The sequence below is a fragment of the Aulonocara stuartgranti genome (assembly GCF_965226115.1).
Source record: "Aulonocara stuartgranti genome assembly, chromosome: 8".
Taxonomy (NCBI): Eukaryota; Metazoa; Chordata; class Actinopteri; order Cichliformes; family Cichlidae; genus Aulonocara; species Aulonocara stuartgranti.
Window position 1 is genome coordinate 26098248 of NC_138959.1, and position 20792 is coordinate 26119039.

Consider the following 20792-nt stretch of genomic DNA (forward strand, 5'->3'; position numbering starts at 1 on the left):
AAAAGGGGGTTTTGGTTTCTGTGAATAGTTTTTAAGATGAATAATGATACTGAAAATGTTAGCAGACACTTTTATTCCAAAAAATAGATTCCCTAATATTTGTTATGTGTGGAGTTGTTTATTTTCTCATTTACATTCTGCTCAAATCAACTGGTTGTTGTGTTTGTTTCATTCAAAACATGTTACAGGGGACGTTGCAGCATGCCTTCTCATGGAAAAACTATGCGTCATTAGCACTAATTAAATGGTTGTAGTGTTTCTCACGTTTTTCATGTGTCTGGAGTCATACATACAAATCAGCAAATAGCTAATATTAGGAGAGAAATCCGTATCCAAATCTGGGATGTGGTGTCTTGCTGAAAGGTGAACTTCAGTCCTTCGTCGTGACTCATTTTTGCTGTAGAGAAGCGACTTCTTACCATGATCCTACCACCACTGCGATTGTAGTAGTCAGAAGATATGTACAGCTTTGTATTTACCAGATATTCTTAATGGGGGTGGGTGTCAGTTTTAAAGTTTTATTTGATTGTGCTTTGCCCGACCCTCTTTGACTTTAAGCGTTACAATAAAATAAGTTGTGTTCAGTGTTTGTTGAGAATATTTATCCCCATAAAAAACACACCCCGAGTTCAAATGTGGTTCAAAACTTCAAAGCACACAGAAAAGGGTGCAAAAATATTTATTGCTAATAAACCTGTAGTCAGTTGGTGTATATTTGCTTTATATTTACAATAATAGAGTACAGAGGAATGGGAATGTGAAAGAAAAATCCCAACCACTTAAATAAATACAAAGGGACTGCCACTGAACAAGACTACAAACATAAACCAACTCCAGCAACTCCTATACAGTTGGACCAATGATTGCAGTGAGAGAAAAAAAAATCTATATAAACTTTCATATATATTTAAATTATAGTCAGTGAATCTTGTCCTGATGCATTCAGCTGTCGCGCACTGATTTTATCTGATTTTTTTCCCCAAGACTGCAGAAACATCTTTGATGTTAATTTCAAAGTAACACAAAGCAGCAACATGGGTGAGCACTTTTTTTCTAATGCAGACAAGCACTTTTGTTCTATAGCTTGTTTACTGAGCAACACTTCCATCTGTGCTGGAATGATAACGGAGAGGAGGAGCGTTAACGTGCAGACTGAACGCCAGACTCATTCCTACGGTTTTGTTATGCAAGTATTACTCGTCATTATGTAGTTGTAGTTTAGCCATTTAACATCACATTTATGCTTTTGGCTAGCAACAGTCTAGAGAGTTAAAACAGTAGCTTACACAGTCATAGTTCTAGTGTATGCATGAAAAATGCTCATTTAAAAACAGTATTTACAGTAAGGAAAAAAAATACAAAAAAGTCACAGTTAACTGAAGTGCATGGAATGCAAACTAAACATGAAATTCAAACTTCATAGCATGTTTTTAATAATAAATGATCTGTGTTTGGTGACCAGTGTGTAGTTGTTACTAAATAAGTCATTACAGAGCTAAAATATAGTGGGCTTCTAAACATGCAGCAAGGTAGGGGGACGTGACGTGTCACTGTCAGAACTCCTTAGTGTCTTTATTTTCAAACAGGTGGAGTCTCTGCTCCGCTGTCAGCCCTTCCTTCAGACTCTGGTGGGATGAAGAGAGAAAAAGCAGATGCTAAATAAGTTTATGATGAACCCAACTCTGGACACGTGTGCTGTTTCTGAGCAAGCAGTGTTTCTCCCAGTGTAAACCTGATGTCACCCAGTGAGTTATCCCTCTCAAATAGAGTGTTAACACACCACACTACAACTGATAGCAAACCCTTCTTTAGCATGTGTGCTATGGAGTCCCAAAACTGATAAAAGGTTGCATAAAATGGGTTTAACTCAACTGTTTTACGTCAACACTTTTCCTTCACCTCGAAGTTTCTCCATTATAACTTATACATATTAGAGATGGCACGATACCACTTTTTTATGTCCGATACCGATATCATAAATTTGGATATCTGCCGATACCGATATGAATCCGATATAGTGTTTTTTAATCAACAAAACTGTTTTTTAAAATATCTTGCTGCATTTTGCAAGTCTGCAAGTTCATACTCAAGTTTAAAACAACAACTACACTAAAGCTATTCTGTTATACCTGTATACAAAAAAAATATTTCATAGTTCAGCAATACTGATCAATCTAATAAACTTAGACCTACACCATCCTCCCTATTCTGGTATTTTAAAGAGTACTTAGCGTAAATATTAAGCAACCTAACTAATAGGGTTCCAACTCCCAGCAACAACAAAAAGAAATAAATAAAAAATAGGGAACCACCCCTCACGCTCCACCTCATGATGCTTAATCGACGTAATCAACCTTAATTTGATGCAGTGTGAAAAAAAATGCACAGAAATCAATTATTTTTCAAGAAATATTAAATAGATTCAACATCTTTCTTCAACAAAATTGCAGACTGCACAGATGGTACCTTCCCAAAGTAAAAAGTACTATAGCTTACTAGGGTATATATATTAGACTTAATAGTCACTATATACAGTAATGGACTTCTATTCATTTTACATCAAATTAAAACTTTGGGTGTCAGATAATTATTTATTAAAAGCTCGACATTTTAAATGAGAATAAGAAAGAAAAGTATGTCTTTGTGCCCCCTTTTCCCTGTTCATGCCCTATCGGCCCCCCTGGCTAAACTTTGCTAGATCCGCCCCTGCACAGTTACCAGCGTCAGCTACGTAGAAAAAGATCCTGGTGTAGAAAGTAATAATAAATAAATTCTAACAACAGCTTATCAAGCTTAAACGTTCTGCTGTTGTTCAGCCGCTGGTTTCCTCTTTCTGGTGCAAAGTGGGCCAAAAACAAACTAGAGACACGGACTCGCGACAGAAAAGCCGATCAGCTGATCATTTAAGCAGTTTCACGATTGAAGTAGCAGCAGGAGAGCGAGAGGCAGTCGCTTGTTAAGCTTAACGTGGGAATGCTTTACAAACATTCAGAGATGGACTTACACACTTGCTTTACTTCTCTCGGGGATAACTTTGTCGGAGATGAAATGCCAGGTTGCTAGCGAAGCTCCACATGCTATCCAGACCACCGACAGGTCCCGCATGCCACAGCTGCTCTATCACGTGATGCATACTGCTCCGACTGCTAACGTTCTGAGGTGAGTTACGGCGTGTTGCAAGTTTTGTGAGGTGCTTTCGTGATATTTAATGGATCGGATTACATTTTTTATTTTTCTCCGATATCCGATCCAGTAATTTAGGTCAGTATCGGACCGATACCGATACGTAATATCAGATCGGTCCATCTCTAATACATATATAAGTTCTTTTAATGTTCAGCTAATTGCACATATTCAAAAGCAGACTCCAAACCTCTTTGTTCTCACTGTTAACTTGCATTTTATTTTGCTCTTTTCACTGTAAATCATATGTTGCTTTTTAAGCTTTTACTTTGTGCACATTGAATTAAAAGTATAACAAAATGTGCAATAAATAAAATGACCATTGTGATTGAAGTTCATATCTTGGCCAACATTTTATATTTGATTTTACATTTACCTTTGTCATAAAGTCACTCAAACTGAAAAAGCATTTTCCAAGCTACGCAGCTTCACATCAAAGCACTGTGGCAGTTAGCAAGGCTGTGACCTCTTTACTTCCTCCCTTATTCATTCACAACTTCCCTTCATAGAGATCGTGCTGGTTAGTCGCCAACCGCATCTTTGAACTGGGAACTGATGCATTGGTGCATTAATAAAATGTGTTTAACCAACAAGAACAACAAAATATTGAGTCGACTAGATGCAGACACTTCTAGTATTATTTTACTGTGAACATTAAACTATTACTAAGACAAAAACTCTCATGTTAACAAGTCTATTTAAAGATATTCAAGCAAAATTACTTTTTGATTTTATTGAGAAAGTGAAGATGAAGGAAAAGTTTTTCCACGTTGTTCTTGTCATTTTAATCATTCACCTGCCTAACAGTGCTGATTAATTAAGAGTTCAGGTGCATCTTGACTTGTCTGACAAACAGCTTTTTATTAGGTTTGGGACTTCATTGTTTAGCACTGTGTAAGTAACCCCCTCATACAATACAGTTCATGGCTGATAAAGTGAAAGGACCCACATATTAGTAATCAAGCCCAGTGATAAGTCACATACACAGTCACTCTACCAAACCTGACATTCATTCTTCACCACCATGCAAGTGTGGAGTATTTGTGCATACTAATGTGCAGAATCTGATCTTTTGAGTGGCTTGAGAGGTGGAGGACAGGAGGGTGTGCTTATCCACCCATGGGTGCGTCTGGTTTGGTTTACCTAAAGGAGAAGGGGGAGGAAGCTTACACGTCGTCAGCAGCCCTAACTGTCCCAGGGCATGTCTCGACTCACAGACTGAAGACAGAAGGGGGAAAACACACAGGCAAGTGTGTGTAAGACTACTGCGGTGTTTCATTTGCAATACAATGCCTACAATGCAGTTCTGATGGGAGTCACGACATGGATCAGGAAATTGCAGCCGGTTTGCATGCAATGCTGCATGCAACTTAGCAGGTGACCTGTAGGTGGCAGCAAGTCACTGGAAACAACTTCTCAGGCTTTTGAAGGCTGGAGTTAACCACTTTCAATATCTGCTGTTGCTTGAGCAATGATACAATGGGTGATAGAGTTCAATGAGAAAACCTGAATTAACACATCTGATAAAACTCTTTGCATGCCCCTTCACAGGACACTCACCTTTGACCTCATGGTGCGCTCTGAGCGTTTCGCTGCAGCAGCTGCCATCTTGAGGATGTCAGGGTTGCTTTTGGACTTCATGATATCTGGAGGAAAAAATGTGTCGGTCACAATAAGATAAGAGTCTGGGTGCGAGTCGATTCCAACATGAGGTGTGTTTTGCGGCGCGTTTTTGTACCATAGCCCCCTCGTTCCACCTCCTCCAGCGCCGGCTCCCCGAGCGCCTCATGAGCCAGCTGCAGCTGGTCTCTGAGCCGGCCCAGATCCCGCTCTGCTTTGGCCTTGACAATGCTCAGCTCTGTGTAAATGTCCTTGTACTTATCTGTTGCATATTTCTTATCCTGAAAGCACATTGTTTGGCAGTTCAGAGAAAGGATTTATCTTTAGATCTGTGATGAATTTATGAGGGGGAAAGAAAAAAACTGAAATGTACTCTTTGGGCTGCTTGCAGTTCATCTTTGAGGGAGTTGATTTCCTGCTTCAGGTACTGGACTTCAGACTCCTTCACTCGCAGCATAACCTGGAAAACAAGACGAGGAAAAAATTATGCTAAAAATATGAGCCAAGTCACCTTGAGGGTGGAAACATTTCCTGAGGAGAGGCTATTAAAACCTTACTAGCAGAGACTCGTTTTCATACGTTTCACATCCAGGAACTTATGCGACTTGAACCTTACTTCTAACTCGTAGAGCTCCTTCCCCTGTATTGTGGTATTTGTGTCTCCCACTCCATCCTCAGAGGTCATGGAGCGCATCTTAGTGATTTCTGCTGCCAGTCGGTTGTTCAGCTCCTGAAAACATCCCACAGAAGCAAATCAGAAGACTCAGAATGACAGTGCACTTTCATGCCCACTGGGGCAGTTATAACACAGTTATTTGTGCGCTCAGGTGAGCAGTGTGCGTTTCTGTCGGCACCTGGTTGTGCGCGTTGAGCTCCTGGTTCTCTCTCTGACACTGCCTGAGGGCCTGTCGCTCTGCCTCCAGTGCCTGGGCCAGGTGGGCGTTTTCCAGGCACTTCTGGGAATACTGTTCCGACAACACCTCAATCTCCCGCTGGAAGGAACACAACTCCTCCCTGAAATACAATTCAACACCGTGCTGAGAGGAAAAAAATACTTCAGGAGTGAAAAAAACCTGAAGGTCAGGCAGTTCTTTAGCATCTGTTAGTTTGGGGTTAATGCTGAGTACTTTTATTTCAGAGCAAATAAACAGCAGCAAACTGTTCCCTGCAATAAAAAAAAAAAAAAAGAGCTTCTCCTTTTATCCGGCATCAGAGTGAAAATAGAGAATGTAAAAAAATCTAAGCCAGTTTAAATGCAGTGTGATTTATAGTCAACACCTGCACTTCCACACATGTTCCTGTGTGAAGCATCACAGGGTGTCAAGCTGCTGAACACAGTGCATGCATGCATGTCCCAACAAGTCAGCAGTGACACCTGCACAGTCAGCAGAAACCTATTAGTACAATTATCTTACACTCAGAGTCGAGCTACACGAACCATTACTTTTTTCAGTCAACTCTTAAATACATGTGGAACATTTGTACAGACAATTTTAACCTTGGGCTCAATTCCAACAGTTTTCTCCTTTTTAAGTCATCTTGCGGATTAATCTGAATTTTTCCTCCTGTCCAGTGGACTACTTAGTCAACAGGAATATTCTTTTATGTATCCATGACGAGCATGATTGTTGGGATTTTCTCTACATTAATGAATTATTAAGGTCTGTGCCTAACAATATAAAATGAACTGAATTTTATTTCTTCTACAAAAAAGCAGTCTAATGCTTTGATAGCTAGCAATAGGTGTTCAGCTCAGCTGAGATTTGAGTTGAGGACAGCTGTGGCCAGAACATAACTCACATAATATTCATCCTATAACCATTTGCATGGAAGGCTGCTTTCCTTCAATGTCAGGGACATAGACTCAAACCGTGCCAGCCAAAATCCACCACTGCATAACAGACTTCCACACCGTACGGAGTAATGGTTCAGTTTTTACCTAAAATTGTCTTTATAAGATATTTTAAGTATACAGCGGTCCCTCGTTTATCGCGGGAGTTAAGTTCTAAAAATAACCCGCGATAAGTGAAATCTGCGAAGTAGCCTACTTTATTTTTTACAGTTATTACAGATGTTTTAAGGCTGTAAAACCCCTCATTACACACTTTGTTCAGACAGGAATGAACATTTTTACACTTTTCTCTCTTGTTTAAACTCTCAAAGTTCAAACCTGCTAGAAAAATAAGACCAGTATTATAGAATGAAACCAAAGGCACCTGCAGGTGACGACGTTTCATCGACATTGTTGTGTTTGTTGGGGAGAAAACTTACAAACACGGTGCAGCACTTCAGAGTCACGCTGGTAGTGATCAAAGATTTATGTAAATTTGACAAGCTGAACGCGTTCTGTACTGTACAGGAGACACGGCACGAGATTGATTGACAGTGGTCTACAGCCAATCAGGACACAGAATACAATGCACTGTATCTTGTCAAACAACTACTTCACAGCATTTTTGACATGTCCCACCAGGCATGATCACTGGTTCAGCCAGCCTGATAGTTTGTCAGCCCTCATCAGCTGAGATGAGAGAGGGGTTACAAACACTTTGGTGCTTATGGGTATGAGAAGAACTCACTCATGCTGTCTGCGGATCTCCTCGATGTCTGCATTCTCCGTATTGCTGTTGGTTTTGCGAGCCTTTTCCAGCTCCTTCTCCAGCTCTGTACGGTGGGCGTTTTTCATTGCTTCAATAGCTGAGATAACAAACAAAAAGTTTCTTTTTAATCAAAACTTACTGTAACGCATTGTAAGCAAGTTATGATGAGCTAAAGATATAGTAGGAAAAAGATACAGTTGGTACGACTTTTTCTATTTACCTGCGATGGTGGCTGCCGTCTCCTCGGCCAGCAGCCTCTCCTTCTCCTCCTTCAGGTTCTCCAGCTCTCTCTGGTGTTTCTTCTGCAGCTCGTCGATCACTTTCTGGTGAGACTCCTCCATTGCAGCGAAACCTCTCTCACAGGTGGCCTGTGGCAAAAAGCGAGCACACTGCAGCTGTGAGTTTACAGGTCACCTGAACGTGGGACCAAAAGGTTCTCCTGATCAGGAGCTGAGCAGGAGGAAAAACCTCCTGGACCTTTATATATAATTATATGTCAGCAAAGATCATCAATTTAGTTATAGCAATTCACTTGCAAGCTTGAGCTTGTCAGCCATGAGCAAGTTGAGCCTGTGTGAGTACAAAAAGGATTAAAAGGAATGACAGGATACACAACGCACGTAAGAAAAGGGCAAAGACAATGAGAGAGATGTAAGAGAAAAAAAAGCTGCCATCTCCTGTCCACAGCACAATATCCGAGCTTCTGGAAATCTGGACTCCAAACAGCACTTGTATCCTACAGCTAACACACAAATCCTAATCTGCCTGGAGGCCAAATCTTTGGTGGAATGTGTGGTTAAGCTGACAATTATATAACTGGGTGTCTCAAACATTACATGTGTCATAGGACATCCCAATCATCTTGCAAAACTGCCACTTCTGGATGGTGAGAATAAAGTGAGGGAGAATAATAATCCTCAATAAGAAGAGATTTCAATAGTCTTTGCACTTGCCCAACCTAAAACCTTGCCCTACTTCCGTCCTGCATTCGCTGCCACTAATCTGGGTGTTTGGTTGGTGGCTGTGCCCCGATCCAGGTCCTTCGGTTTGCCTGAAGTCAAAGAGACTATATGAGGAGCCAACACAAGTAAAACTCACTGGTGTGCTACAAAGCTGTGTGAATGATGAATTAAAATGTCATCTTCATAATGCAATCTTGCTACTATACTAGTCTGTATTGCTCTATCCAAACATACCTATTGTCATTGGGGCCGAGCAGCTCAGTTTTACTCTTGTCTGACCATATACAATGTTCTCCAGAGGCCATTTGGCTTCCAAATTTATAGCTGCAAATTTGAGTGGCGGTTGAAGGCTTTGATTTTTGAACAGGGGCTTCTTTCTTTGTTAACTCCCTCCTAGTCCGTGGCCACATAAAGCTGGCTTCACTCTGGACAGTGACAGTTAGCGGTTTCCAGCTCATGGCAGACTTGAGCCTTGCTGGTTCCTGGGCTGGTCCTCAACTTTCTGGCCAATTTCGTATCACGTGATGGTGATTCTAGGTGTTACTGGTCAATCCAAAAAATACTGGCAAAGAGAAATTACCAGCTGCAGTCAATCATGATCGCTAATAAATAACTAACAGTAATAAGCCTTGGTGTTGTCAAGTTAAAAGATATATTAGAACCTTTGTGACCACTTCTTAAAGGTTTTAATGAATATGTTTATATTTGAGCCTTTCAGAGAAAATCCAAAATGAATTTGAAATTGTTCACCCAATTCTTGTTTATAAAGTGAATAAAGATGTATGCTATACAATCATTCCAAAAGAATTCATTATTAATAACAACACTCATATCCACGATGAGTGTAAATAAACTTTTGACCAAAGCCGTATGTCCATTCCCTCTTTTAGACATACAAAATTATAACTAGGTCCCGTTTGCCCTGTTAAAGTTGAATTGTGTTTTTCTGCAACATCTACTGAATTCATGGTGTCACAGATTTCATTATCACAGAACGTACTGTAGCTGTGATCGACAATTACTACCTCAAAACTGAAACTTAGCAGACACAACCCCAAACACTCATTCATGTAAGCATATCAAATTAAACATCCCTGCATTAAGTGCTCAGAAACTGTGTTTAATAAACAGGTATGGCTGATTGTGTTAATGTATTTGTTTGTGCCTCTGATAGCAGGATGATTTATGGGGGATGGTTTTATTTACTTTTAGCTCTGGTAGTTTATAAATGGCAATGTGAGGCCTAACATAGGAACAAATAACCATTGGAAGCCTATCCTATCTGGATTCAGGAGTTTTTGGAAGCATACCTTTGCAAATTAGGGTATAATAATGGAATTTGTATTAAACCTTCTCCAATACAAATCCTACTGAAAAACTAGGAGCTGTTGTCCTTTATGTTCAAGAAAATATCAAATAATTTCAGATCAAGATATTTATTCAGTGACGTCTTGTCACTGAGGGCATTTTCCCCATTGCAGAGGTGTGCAGTTTTGGGCAGCTCTTGGAGCCGAATGGGAAACCCGCCCCCAACCCTGTATATGAGGACAAGCCTTTATTATCTTAGGAATGGCATTTAATTTTTCTGCTTGAGAAAATATTGGGTTTCATCACAAGTGCTGCCAATTAGCTGCTGACAAGTTCAAGAAAAAAAAGCTAGTACTCAGTTGTCTTCAGTCACAGTATGGAATAAACAGTAGAAACGGCAAAAGGAAAAGAATTAAAGTTAATATTAATCTGAAAACAGAAATGGTCTTTTTAAAATTCTTAACTCTAAAAGACTTCAAGGTGCTGCAAAGGATCAGTTATTTGCTTTGTAACTAAAACTGCCGAGATTAGATCAGTAAGCACACTCAACTACCAATAGAGGAACTCATTTCACAGAACAGTCGGGCACTGACAGATTTCTGAAGCCCAAATTCGAGAGAAGCCATCAGCTTCAAACTCCAAGTCAGAGTTTGAGGCTTCAGTCTTGTATTCATTAAGGTAACTTTGACGAAACATCAACAAAATGGGTTCCTCAATAAACAACTAAAGCAGCATCAGTGATAACATAAACCTGCAGCAGGTTAGTTTTCATGCAACACAAAAGAAAATTGGTTTACGGAACAAAGAGCGAGAGAAGGGAGTAGATGTTGGGGAAGGGAGGGGGATCTGGGAATGCCACAAAGGAAAACAAGGCATCACAGATGGAGGATGGCAAGGACAAGGAGCACTTCCACCTTCAGGTTTTCCAGGTCTTTCTCGTATTTCAGCCGCAGAATGGTTACGTCGCCCTGCTCTTCGCGCCGTCTCATCTCTTCGGTCATGACTGAGACTTGGGTCACCAGCTCTTGGATGCGCTCTTTCAGGGTCAAGGCGTGATCCAAAGGTACGTTGTCATCTGCTTCATTCCTGCCTGCAGTTGCTAGATTCATCATGCTTCGCAGCTCTTCCATTTCCCGGTCAAACCTCTCCAGGAGACGACTCATCTCCCTCTCGTGCTGCTCCTTCAAGTTCTCCATACAGTTCGTCAGCGAGTCAATCTCTTTTACATTCTCTTCTGAACGGAGACGAAGTGTCTCGTTGGCTTTTGCTATTTCCTGCCTCAACTTATCAACTTCCTGCTCGTAGCCATCTTTGACTTCTCGTAGCTCTTTCCTGTGCTCGGCTATCATATCATGAAGCTCAATGGTTTTATCGACTGAATCAATGGATTCTCCTTCAATCTGAATCAGAGTTTGAGACCCTGGGGCAGCTTTCAAATACGCCTCAGATAGTTGACTTTGAAGATCTGCCAATTTGGACTGAAGCCCACTGGCAACTTCTCTTAATTTTGGACAATTTGGACAATTTACGCCAGGCATCTTTACTTCTTCCTCTTTTTTCTTTAGCCCTTTCTCATACTGGACATTGAGCCTAATAATCAAGTAAGATATGTATGCTTCTTTGAGAGATTCACGCAGATGTTCGGAAGATTGTGTTTGTTGGCCAAAGCTTGCTAATGCCAAAGAATGGAGTTTGTCATCTTTATCAAGCTTCAAACTGGAGGCAATTTGCTTAAATCTCTGCGACTTTTCCTCCAGAATTTCTTTTAACTGTTTAAGAATCAGAGCATTTGTTTCATTATCAAGCCAGCTATACATCGATCCCAAATCTGTCACTCTGTCACTTCCAACGTCTGCCTGCGAACAAATCCTCCTAATCAAGAGCATTAAGCTCTTCTCTGCCATCATCTGTTCTTCTACCCCTCTGTCACGGCTCTGTCCGTCTTCCTTTGATTTTGCTACAGTGGTGCCCAACAGTTGGCTCCAGAACTCTCCCTTTAACACGAATGACGCATCTTTTCCACTCGGGTAAAATGTCTCTTCCTCTGAAGAGGAAAATAAAGTGCTTTTTAATTCACCAAGCATACTCTCAACATCAACATCTACCTGTTCTAACATTTCCACAACCTGATTCATCGATGCAGACCTCATCTCAAACTCTTGTACTACTTTCATTAAAAGTCCTTTATCATCCACATGCTTCTCTTCTGCCTCAACAGATTCAGCATCCTTTTCATCTGTACTCATGCTCATTACCAACTTCTCTCTTAGCACCCTTATTTCATTTTCTGCTTCTTCTAGCTTCTCTCTGCTGACCTTCTCAATTTTCTGATTTAGTTCAACTAGTTGACTGTTCCTAGTTTCTAGTTCCATACAGCGCTGCTCTGTAGTCTGAAGGCTTGACTTGGTCTCAAATAACTTTGCTTCTGAGGCTTCAAGCAGCTCTTGGAGTTGCTCTTTCTCTGGGTTTAATTCGTCATCTTCATAATCTCCCTGGAAGCCCAGACCTTTCAGTGTGGCCTCTCTTAACTGTAGCTTCTTTTCAGTGTCTTTAAGGATGCTGCCAAGCTCCTCCAATGTAACGAGCGCTTCATGGAGCCTCAAGGACTTCTCATTCAACTCCCTCTCGTAATACTCCCTGTCTATGGCATTGGCTTGGTTTTCAGCCAGTTCAGCTTTTAGTCTTTTCAGCTCCTCCAAGACAAGGTGATGCTGTTTGCCACCTTGCTGGCTGATGAGTTCAGCTTTCAGTCTGTCTATCTCTCTGTCAGCCTCAGTCAGTTGATTTATTATCTCCTGACATCGCTGTTTCAATGCTCCATTTTCACTAGTTAAAAGTTCAATCCTCTGAGACAGCATTCCAATAGTTTCATCACTCGACTCTGAGTAGTTCTCAGTTTTGGACAGAAGACTGTAGGAGCCCTTTGGGCTTTCAAAACTTTGCTTGTGAACTTTCCCCACCATGTCCTCCATGGTTAGAAGACGAGCTTCATATTTGCGGATGCTCTCTCCAGCTCTAGCTAAACTCTTTTTTATGGTTTCATTTTCTAACTCCTGCTGGTGCTTCCAGGTCTCCAGCAGCTTCTGAAGTTGATGCTTCTCTGCTGTGTCTTGATTACAGCTATGTAATTTCAACACTTTCGCCAGCTCCTTTAGAGTCAGAGGATTGTCATGCGTTAAGTCCTCTAGTTCTTGAATAGCCTCTGTGGTGTCCTGGATTAAAAAGCTAACTGGTTTTTGGACAAGTTCAGGGGGAGGGCCTTCCAGGATGGATGTTTTGTGGGATTCAGAAAAGTAAGGGTCCTTGATGGGAAGGTGAGAAAGCGAGAGGCCAAGCTGTGCCTGCATATTGCGCTTTTTCAGCTCTTGCAGCTTCAGGAGCTCTTTGGTCTCCTGGTACTTCTTTGTTAAACTCTGCGCTTGAGAACTAACCAGTTCGGGCCTCTTCATCTGGGGCGTCACATCAGCCTCCAGACCCAAAGGTTGCTCCAGCTTGGAAAAGGGGACCAGACAGTTGGTTAACACACAGCAGGGGAGACACAAAGCTTGCTTATAATTTCCAGCGCTAACTACTAATTATTTCTCTTTAAATTATTATTATTAAATTAAAAAGTGACATTACATTAAGCATTCCCACATAACAATACCAAATTATGCAAATGAACAGATTCAAAACAAATCCAAAAATTTCTTTTGGTTTAAAGGTGTAAATTAAAAGCAACTGAAAGATTTAAATAGCTGGGGTTAGTTAATACCAATAGCATGCACATTTAATGGTTCAAGGTTACTTTAAGTGGTAAGTAATGCAATATTAGTTTCAGCTGAGTGGTTTATTCAAGGATAGAAAGGCATACCAGGTCCTACAAACACACATTTCACAGGTTTCACGTCCAAGTCTGAGAGGAGATAATGAAATGCATTATGCAGCTCAAATCTAATGCTTCAAACACCCTCCCAACTTTCTCAAAATAATTCACTGTCTAGAGTAAGAGCACTATACTTGAAATCTGCCAAAAACAAAATTATATATAATTTACATATATATGTATTTAAAACATCATTCAGCCTCACTCTGTAAGAACCCATTCATACATCAAAACACAGGCAAAGAAATCGACATCATACATTTATGTCAGTACACTTCTACATATAAAATTTGTTAAAAGAATAACAAATGGATGTCTTTATAGCAGTTAATAGAAGAATCTGATGTCCATGCAAATGAGTAGAATACAGGCCAAGAGGTTATTATTCCATGTCAAGACAAACATTTCAACAAGTGAAGCAATCGTGCCAGAGACTATGCAGGAAAATGTCACTCTAAACTCAAAGACAAAATTCTCTTCATGAATTCGGCAACAAACAACTGAAAAATGAATCAAAAAGAAAACAAGTTCTACTCAAGTTTCGCTTTTTCCATTTTCTATTGCTATAAATTGAATGATGAAGTCGAAATGCAAAAGAGAAAATTACAAGGAGAAAAAAAAAATGCCATCATTTCACTTCCGCTTTTCTAATTTTGATTTCATGTTCATCTTTTTGTATTGATTCTATGAGAAAAAACTCAAATACGGTAAATGTTTAAACACACTTCAACATTATTCTTATATTTGTGTCTGTTTATCACTTTTCACATGTAATTAACACTTATAGTGAAATAACACCTCTCCAGAAACTGCAAAACTACAGTCCTTTGGTCCAAAATCAAGAAAATTACTCAAATAACTCCTTGCATGAGTCCTGATAAAGTAAAAACCTACAACACAAAGCGAGCAGATTAACTAGTATAAGCCAATTTAGTAATGAAATCTTATCGTTTTCCACATGCAATGAAGTCATGCAAAGGCGTTTATCTGTAGCCACGTTGTAGCTTCGTCAGTTTGGTTGCGATTTTCTCTCGATAAAATACAACATGCAGAAAATGTTACGAAATGAAGTAGAAACCACTGCTCAGTTAAGAATGTACTGATCGAGTTTACAACAGGACTTCCCATAAGAGCAGAATAAAGGGACAACTCACCGGAGAGATGTAACCAGATCGGTCATCCTGCTCTCTCTCCAGAGCCATTCTCAGCTGGATCTCCAGCTCCTGTTTGTGCTTATTTGAGTCCAGGAGCTGCTTGTGACAGCTCTTCAACTGTGCCTTCAGGTCCTCAATCTGTAAAAACGGCAGGAAGAATATTAGAATATAAAATATATAATGTAGTGTGTGTATATATATATATATCCATCCATCCTCTTCTGCTTATCCAATTCAGGGTCACAGGGGGGCTGGAGCCAATCCCAGCTGCCATAGAGTGAGAGGCAATTTTGAATCACCAATTATCATAACCTCACTAACTGCAGCAAACGCCCAGTTATTGGTGCTGTGGGAGAAGGCAGAGTACCCAGAGAGGAGGGAGGAGACCATGCCACCCCCCACAGAAAGGCCCTGACCATATGGTTATTTGAATAGGAGACTTAAAGACAACCTGAATAAATGCAAACACGCATTTTTACAATGATGACTTCATTTATTAAAGAAAAAGCTACGCAAATTTACTTGGCCCTATGTAGGAAAAGTGAATTCCCCCTAAACCTAATAACTGGTTGTGCTACCTGGGGCACCAAAAACTGCAACCAAGCATTTGCAAAAACTGCAATCAGTCTTTCACATCACTGGGGAAGAAATTTTGCCCACTCTCCTTCTTGTTTGAGGTCTTGCAAAAGCATCTCAATAGGATTTCAGTCTTTTTTGTTTTTGTTTTTAGAGCCCCACACCATCACACTACCACCACCGTGTTTGACTGTTGGTAAGATGCTGGCTTCATTGGATTCATCTTTCACTTGTTAAGCAAATACCTAAACTGTTACACTACAGAGTTATTATTCATGACTATGTTATACTGTATGCAGCAATCAATTCAATGGCAAGTTTAAATTTACTGAAGCTCTTAAACCGATTAAAACTAACCAAATAAAATCTAAAATGCATTTTCCCCCTGAAGCTTAAATACAGGCTTAGCTCTGTACTTGCTGACTGGATTCTTCACTTTGTATATTTGAATTTCACTCAAAACAACAGCAACAATCTAAATCAAACAAGGAAACATACCCCTTGCTTATAACTCTCCAGTAGCTGCTCCAGCTCTACAGTCTCTCTAGGTTGCACTGCGGTGGGCAGCGGCACCCTCCTTTCCTCCCGCATGGGCGTCTTCTCTACCTGTCGCCAGTGTTCTTCGATCACCTCCTCCACCATCTGCTGCCTCTCCAGAGATACGGGACCTAGCGAACCCGGAGGTTCGTCTCCCCTCTCATCGTCGGTCCTCCCTCCTTCTTTAACCGATGCAGGGTCTGAGCTTGTCACGTTCTCGTACCTCTTCCGTCTCTCCTCTCTTCTCCGACTGCGCTCGAGCTCCCCCATGTCTGCCTGGAGACTCTCGGCTTCCTGCGCCCGCTGTTGAGCCAGAGCCTGGGCTATGGGCCTGAACTCTGCCCAGTCAAATGTCTTAGAGCGGCCTTCTCGCCTGCGCTCGCGAGCTCGGCTCTTAATGACTCCAGAAGTGGCTTCTTTGTCTACAGATGAGGCCTCAGAAGAAGGAGAGTCCTGAGTGACATCTGGTCTGACGAGACCCTCTAAAGGAGAGAATGAGCCATGATCCTCGGTCGAGCTAAACGGCGAAAGAAAGCAAAGTAAGTTTCTGCTTTCCTGTTCTTTTTTCATCTCTAAACTTTGAAATCTATCTTTTAATGTATTAATATACATGAATATTACACGAAAGCATTGAGTTTCTTGATAACTGAGAAGCATGTTATAACTGTGACTTGTACCCACCTTGCCACATCAGGGGCAGTGGAGGGTCTGACATTCTTCATGACTGCCTGGATCCAGTTCCTACGTATGCCTGCTGTCATGGCAGACAGAGTGTGCACTCCTTCCTGCGTCTAAACATCAAAAAGCACAGTGAAGAACACACAGAGTGATGAGAAAGAGCGATATAGAGAAGAGATGTAGCAGCCAAAAAAATCCTGAATAGAAATCTCTCTTTATCGTAGCAGATTCATTAGCGCTTCTCTAGTAGCAAACCTGGAAAAGTAAGAAAACCCAAATAATCCCGCATCACTACAAATACAGTGATTTCTGTTTTTGTGCCTACAAACACAGCTGCAGCACGTTCATAGATGTCCAATGAACAACAGCAGTTCAGACTAAGTTATACACTTTCATTGTTTCGTTTTTACGTGCGCTGCTGCCATCGTTGATTGTTAAGTCAGAGTTGATGGAGCTGCCCCAACTTTCCAAGTTGGAAGCCTGACTTGAGGGGGCGTTCCAGTTAAAAAAAAATTCCAACCAGGAAGTTGGAAATTCTGACTTAAAGTTGAACGCACCACGTGGAGACATCAGCTCATGGAGCTGTGTGGTTGCGTATAAGGAGTACTAGCAAAAGTGCCTGCAGCACTTTCCAAAGCCTTCATTCAGTATTTAGTGGCGACTCAAAATTAATATAAAACAGAGAGATGTTAGTAATGTGCGTGTGAGACAATATTCAGGGAAAGTTTCTTGCAGATTGGAGGGTACATACACACTCTCTTACATTCTGAGTCACCAAGCAGTTTTTAAATTGGATCGGTGATTTTATGACTGCATTTATAGAATAAAGCAAACAGACAGCCTCACATTACTGTTCACACATAAGGGCTTAAGATGACCACTTGGTGGCCACTTTTTTTCAATGCCTTTGAAATAAAATAAAATGCATGAAATGAAAATGTTCTTCTTGTTTAAACTAAATACTGAGTGACAAAAAACACCCAGATGATGAAACAATATGACATTTTACTGTGGATATCGAGTGGAAAATCTGGCATTTACCCCAGAAGACGAGCAAAATTACATGTTAAGTATTGCTAATGGTTAAGTGCAACAAAATCTAGAATCAAACACACGAACTGTTACAATGTCATCACACTGAAAGATTTTTCCTTGAGCAGAAAGGTTTGAGACAAAACAAGCAAAGCCTCTTACATGAATCTGAAAGCCATAGTTTCGCTGAGCCTGGTATTCAGTTACATTGTAGCAGGTGGACAGGTCAATCTCACCATCCAGGTCAGAGGCCTGAGTTACACAGAAACAAAGACGCATTTTAAAGGTAGAAGGAAATAAAAACACAAGGTGTGAAAGAGAACAAATAAGCCCACCTCCTCTGCAATTGAATCCTTGTAGTATCTCAGGCTGTGATCAGTCAGCACAAACCAGTACTTCTTCCACTTGAGAAAAAAATTTACAGTTTAAAAACAGAGCTGTGTAATACAGCAAGGTAGCATAGCAAGTCACATATCGAGTGTCCACACAGTCCTATGTGTCAGTGTAGAGTTTGTCTCTTTATATATCTTATAAACAGTATTTTAAAGCTTCCTAGCACCACCCTCGTCTTTCAAGTCCATTGAAGATGGAACATCAAAGTGTGGCCACAGGTGTGTAAAGGCCATCGAACGCTACAGACAGACAGTGACTCAGGTTTTTGAACTCTTGATTTTTTTGAAGACTCCAGCAATCATTTTCATTTAGCTTTCAATGGTTAATACCATTTTCAGTTTCCTCTTTACGTTTCTCCTAATTAGCTAATAAAAATGGTACCTGGCCTTGCTCGTCAAGTTTCACCATCCAGCCTTTCTTGAAGTTCAGCAAGTCCGGCTAAAAAATACAGAAATAAATCGATAAAGAGAGGATACAGATTCTAAGAAAACGTCACAAAGCAACATGTTTTTCATTCATTGTTCTTTATTAATGTGTTGCAGCAGCAAACTACCACCACCCATCTTCATTTTAAAAGAAAGCATCAATAAGGACTTCAACTTTTCTCACAAACAGCGCCTAAATAAAACGAGAGGTAATGCAGTGGCAGTGTGTCAAATTCAAGTTCAATACCTCACTGCTAGCATTCAAAAATCAGCAGCAGCTAAAACACATGCTCACTCAGTCGGCTGCAGGGAGAAGTTGACCCTGCCAGCGGATCAGACAAGGATGAGGATGTAAATGTGGACCGCTGACTGGGGCCAACTTCTGCCACATGTGTTGCAGGGCTGTGCTGCCCACAGAACCCAAGTGCTCAGCCTGACACACACACACACACACACACAGACACGCACACGTGAACAGTGACCACAGGAAGCAGTAGGAAGTTGTGACGGGCTCATACACACTCAGACATAGTCTCTTTTTTCCATCTTAGATCTAGCAGAATGAATTCACGCAGCATAACAAATTGCACACAGAGAGAGCAGGATGAGAAGAATAACCTGGAGAGCAGGGGGAGAGCAGGGGGCTGCGCCGCGCCCTGCAGCACGGGGGTTACAGCACCCTTGCACCACCACAACAAGGAACATTAGGAAAGAAATCACACATTGATAAAGTTTGTCAGAGGTCACAGTTGGTTTGTATCAGATATTCCATTTAAAGTCAATCTTATTTCCATCAGACTATGGCTGATGATCAATATAAAGTCAACAGAACTTGTTCCAACCTTATTTTACCAGAAAAAGGCCGATGATAATGGATTTAGCGCTACGTCGTGAGCAGCAGCACATGTGCTAATGTTGGGCCTGCTGTAGTTTTACAAACCAACACATTAGGAGCATGAGTGAAATAAACAACAACATGACAAAACCAAATGCTAACGCTCCCATCAAAGCAGCCCTCGGCTCAAAAGACGACAGTGTTGAAAAAAAGGTAAGTGGAATTCAGTAATGTGGAGAGATTTTACATATTTAAAGTCAGAAGAAGGATCTGAAACAGTGCTGTCCTTGCACAGTTGCCCGTTTACCTGCACAATAAACTGCAAGGACAGTTACTTTCTCCTGTAAAATGCTGCAGAAGGTTTTACAGGAGAAAGGTTGGATCTGAACAGCTGACTGAAGTCAGAGAAAGTTGATTCTGTTCATCTGAACGTACCATTATCTACTGGAGAAACATTTCACCACTCATCCAAGTGACTTCTTCAGTCTTCTGAAGAAACTTTATAGAAATTGTGATTTTAATCATAGACAGAAAGCAAAAAATTATTACATATTATGTTATATATTGATAGAATGAAAAAATATAAATAAAAAATCCGAACTGTGTATTAGACTGAGCCATACAGAAGAGGATTAGAGCCATTGGAAGAGGAGGGGGGGAGACCAAAATACAAATTGAGGACTTCTTTTGGACTTTTTTGAAATCTGACAATAATCTCAGAATTGTGGTTAAAAAAATAATAATAAAAAAATACTGGCCCTAATCCTCTCCCATAGTTCCAAGAGGCAAACTCTAGGGCTGAAAAATAAGTCTGCTTAAAAAATAAAAATAAAACTGCCAGTTCCTTTAAAGGTCACTTAAGATTTGCTCCAAAAACAGGTCAGTCCCCATAGACTCTCATTACATACACCATTTAGTTGGACTTTTGGGGTATTAAAAAAAAAAAAAGATATTTTTATTTGGTAAGATTTAAAATTAGGGGCAGGGCTAGTTTGACTACTAGTGATGCTAGTACAGCAAGCGGACAGCTATGGGCTAAGCCTCATATGTTGCTTGGTATTAACTAGCTATGTCTATGTGTTGAACATCTGCAGTTTAGCTAAAAAAGACTGCTAGCTGACAACTGAGCGTGTCATGCTCTCATTGAACACTCATCCAAATAGGATACCCAAGATAAGTGTAGCCAAATGCTGACATTTAACCTCCAATGTGGAATCTAGAAACCAGCGGGTATCTTTACGGTGGCTTTGTGCTTCTTTTATTTACAGTGTACTCTAAATGCTCAGTTTCTGACATTTCCCCCCACTTAGATCTAAATGATGCCAAAGAAAGGGAGCATCCTTCATACGGTCACTTCAGGCATACAGTGCTGGTTGTGTGCTCCATCAACCTGTTATTCAAACCTACTGTTTGTGAAGGAATGAGCAGAAAGTTTTAGATAGTGGCTGGAACTGAGGGGCTTCACAAGACCCAGTAATAAAAATCAAAGAACTATTTTGAGCTGTGAGACTACTTGTAGTGCAAAAAGAGTAATATCAAGGTGGAAAAGAACAACAAACCCATGTGCACCGTAACGCTCCACTTGCACCATCAGTGTTAATACCCCCACTAAATCTGTCTATAG

At 40.7% G+C, this 20792-nt stretch overlaps 1 protein-coding gene across 4 annotated transcripts in view; it reads right to left on the reverse strand.

Annotated features, from left to right (window-relative positions):
* Positions 1 to 663: 663 nt before the first annotated feature.
* The window catches only part of LOC309712919 (myosin phosphatase Rho interacting protein), a 54629-nt gene continuing 34500 nt past the window's right edge, over positions 664 to 20792 (reverse strand). Inside the window, exons 10-25 of one of the 4 annotated variants that reach the window (XM_082544125.1) lie at positions 18290 to 18346; positions 17851 to 17919; positions 17678 to 17767; positions 16487 to 16596; positions 15767 to 16322; positions 14693 to 14830; positions 13105 to 13164; positions 7624 to 7771; positions 7383 to 7500; positions 5658 to 5817; positions 5420 to 5533; positions 5177 to 5263; positions 4922 to 5084; positions 4744 to 4829; positions 4327 to 4401; positions 664 to 1625 (exon numbers count right to left, since the gene is read on the reverse strand). In XM_082544125.1, the coding sequence (XP_082400251.1) occupies positions 4369 to 4401; positions 4744 to 4829; positions 4922 to 5084; positions 5177 to 5263; positions 5420 to 5533; positions 5658 to 5817; positions 7383 to 7500; positions 7624 to 7771; positions 13105 to 13164; positions 14693 to 14830; positions 15767 to 16322; positions 16487 to 16596; positions 17678 to 17767; positions 17851 to 17919; positions 18290 to 18346 (1989 nt within the window). In that variant the 3' untranslated portion in view covers positions 664 to 1625; positions 4327 to 4368. Of the gene's footprint in view, positions 1626 to 4326; positions 4402 to 4743; positions 4830 to 4921; positions 5085 to 5176; positions 5264 to 5419; positions 5534 to 5657; positions 5818 to 7382; positions 7501 to 7623; positions 7772 to 10587; positions 13165 to 14692; positions 14831 to 15766; positions 16323 to 16486; positions 16597 to 17677; positions 17768 to 17850; positions 17920 to 18289; positions 18347 to 20792 lie in introns of all 4 variants that reach the window. The other 3 variants (XM_082544123.1, XM_082544124.1, XM_082544126.1) reach the window with 3 other exon arrangements.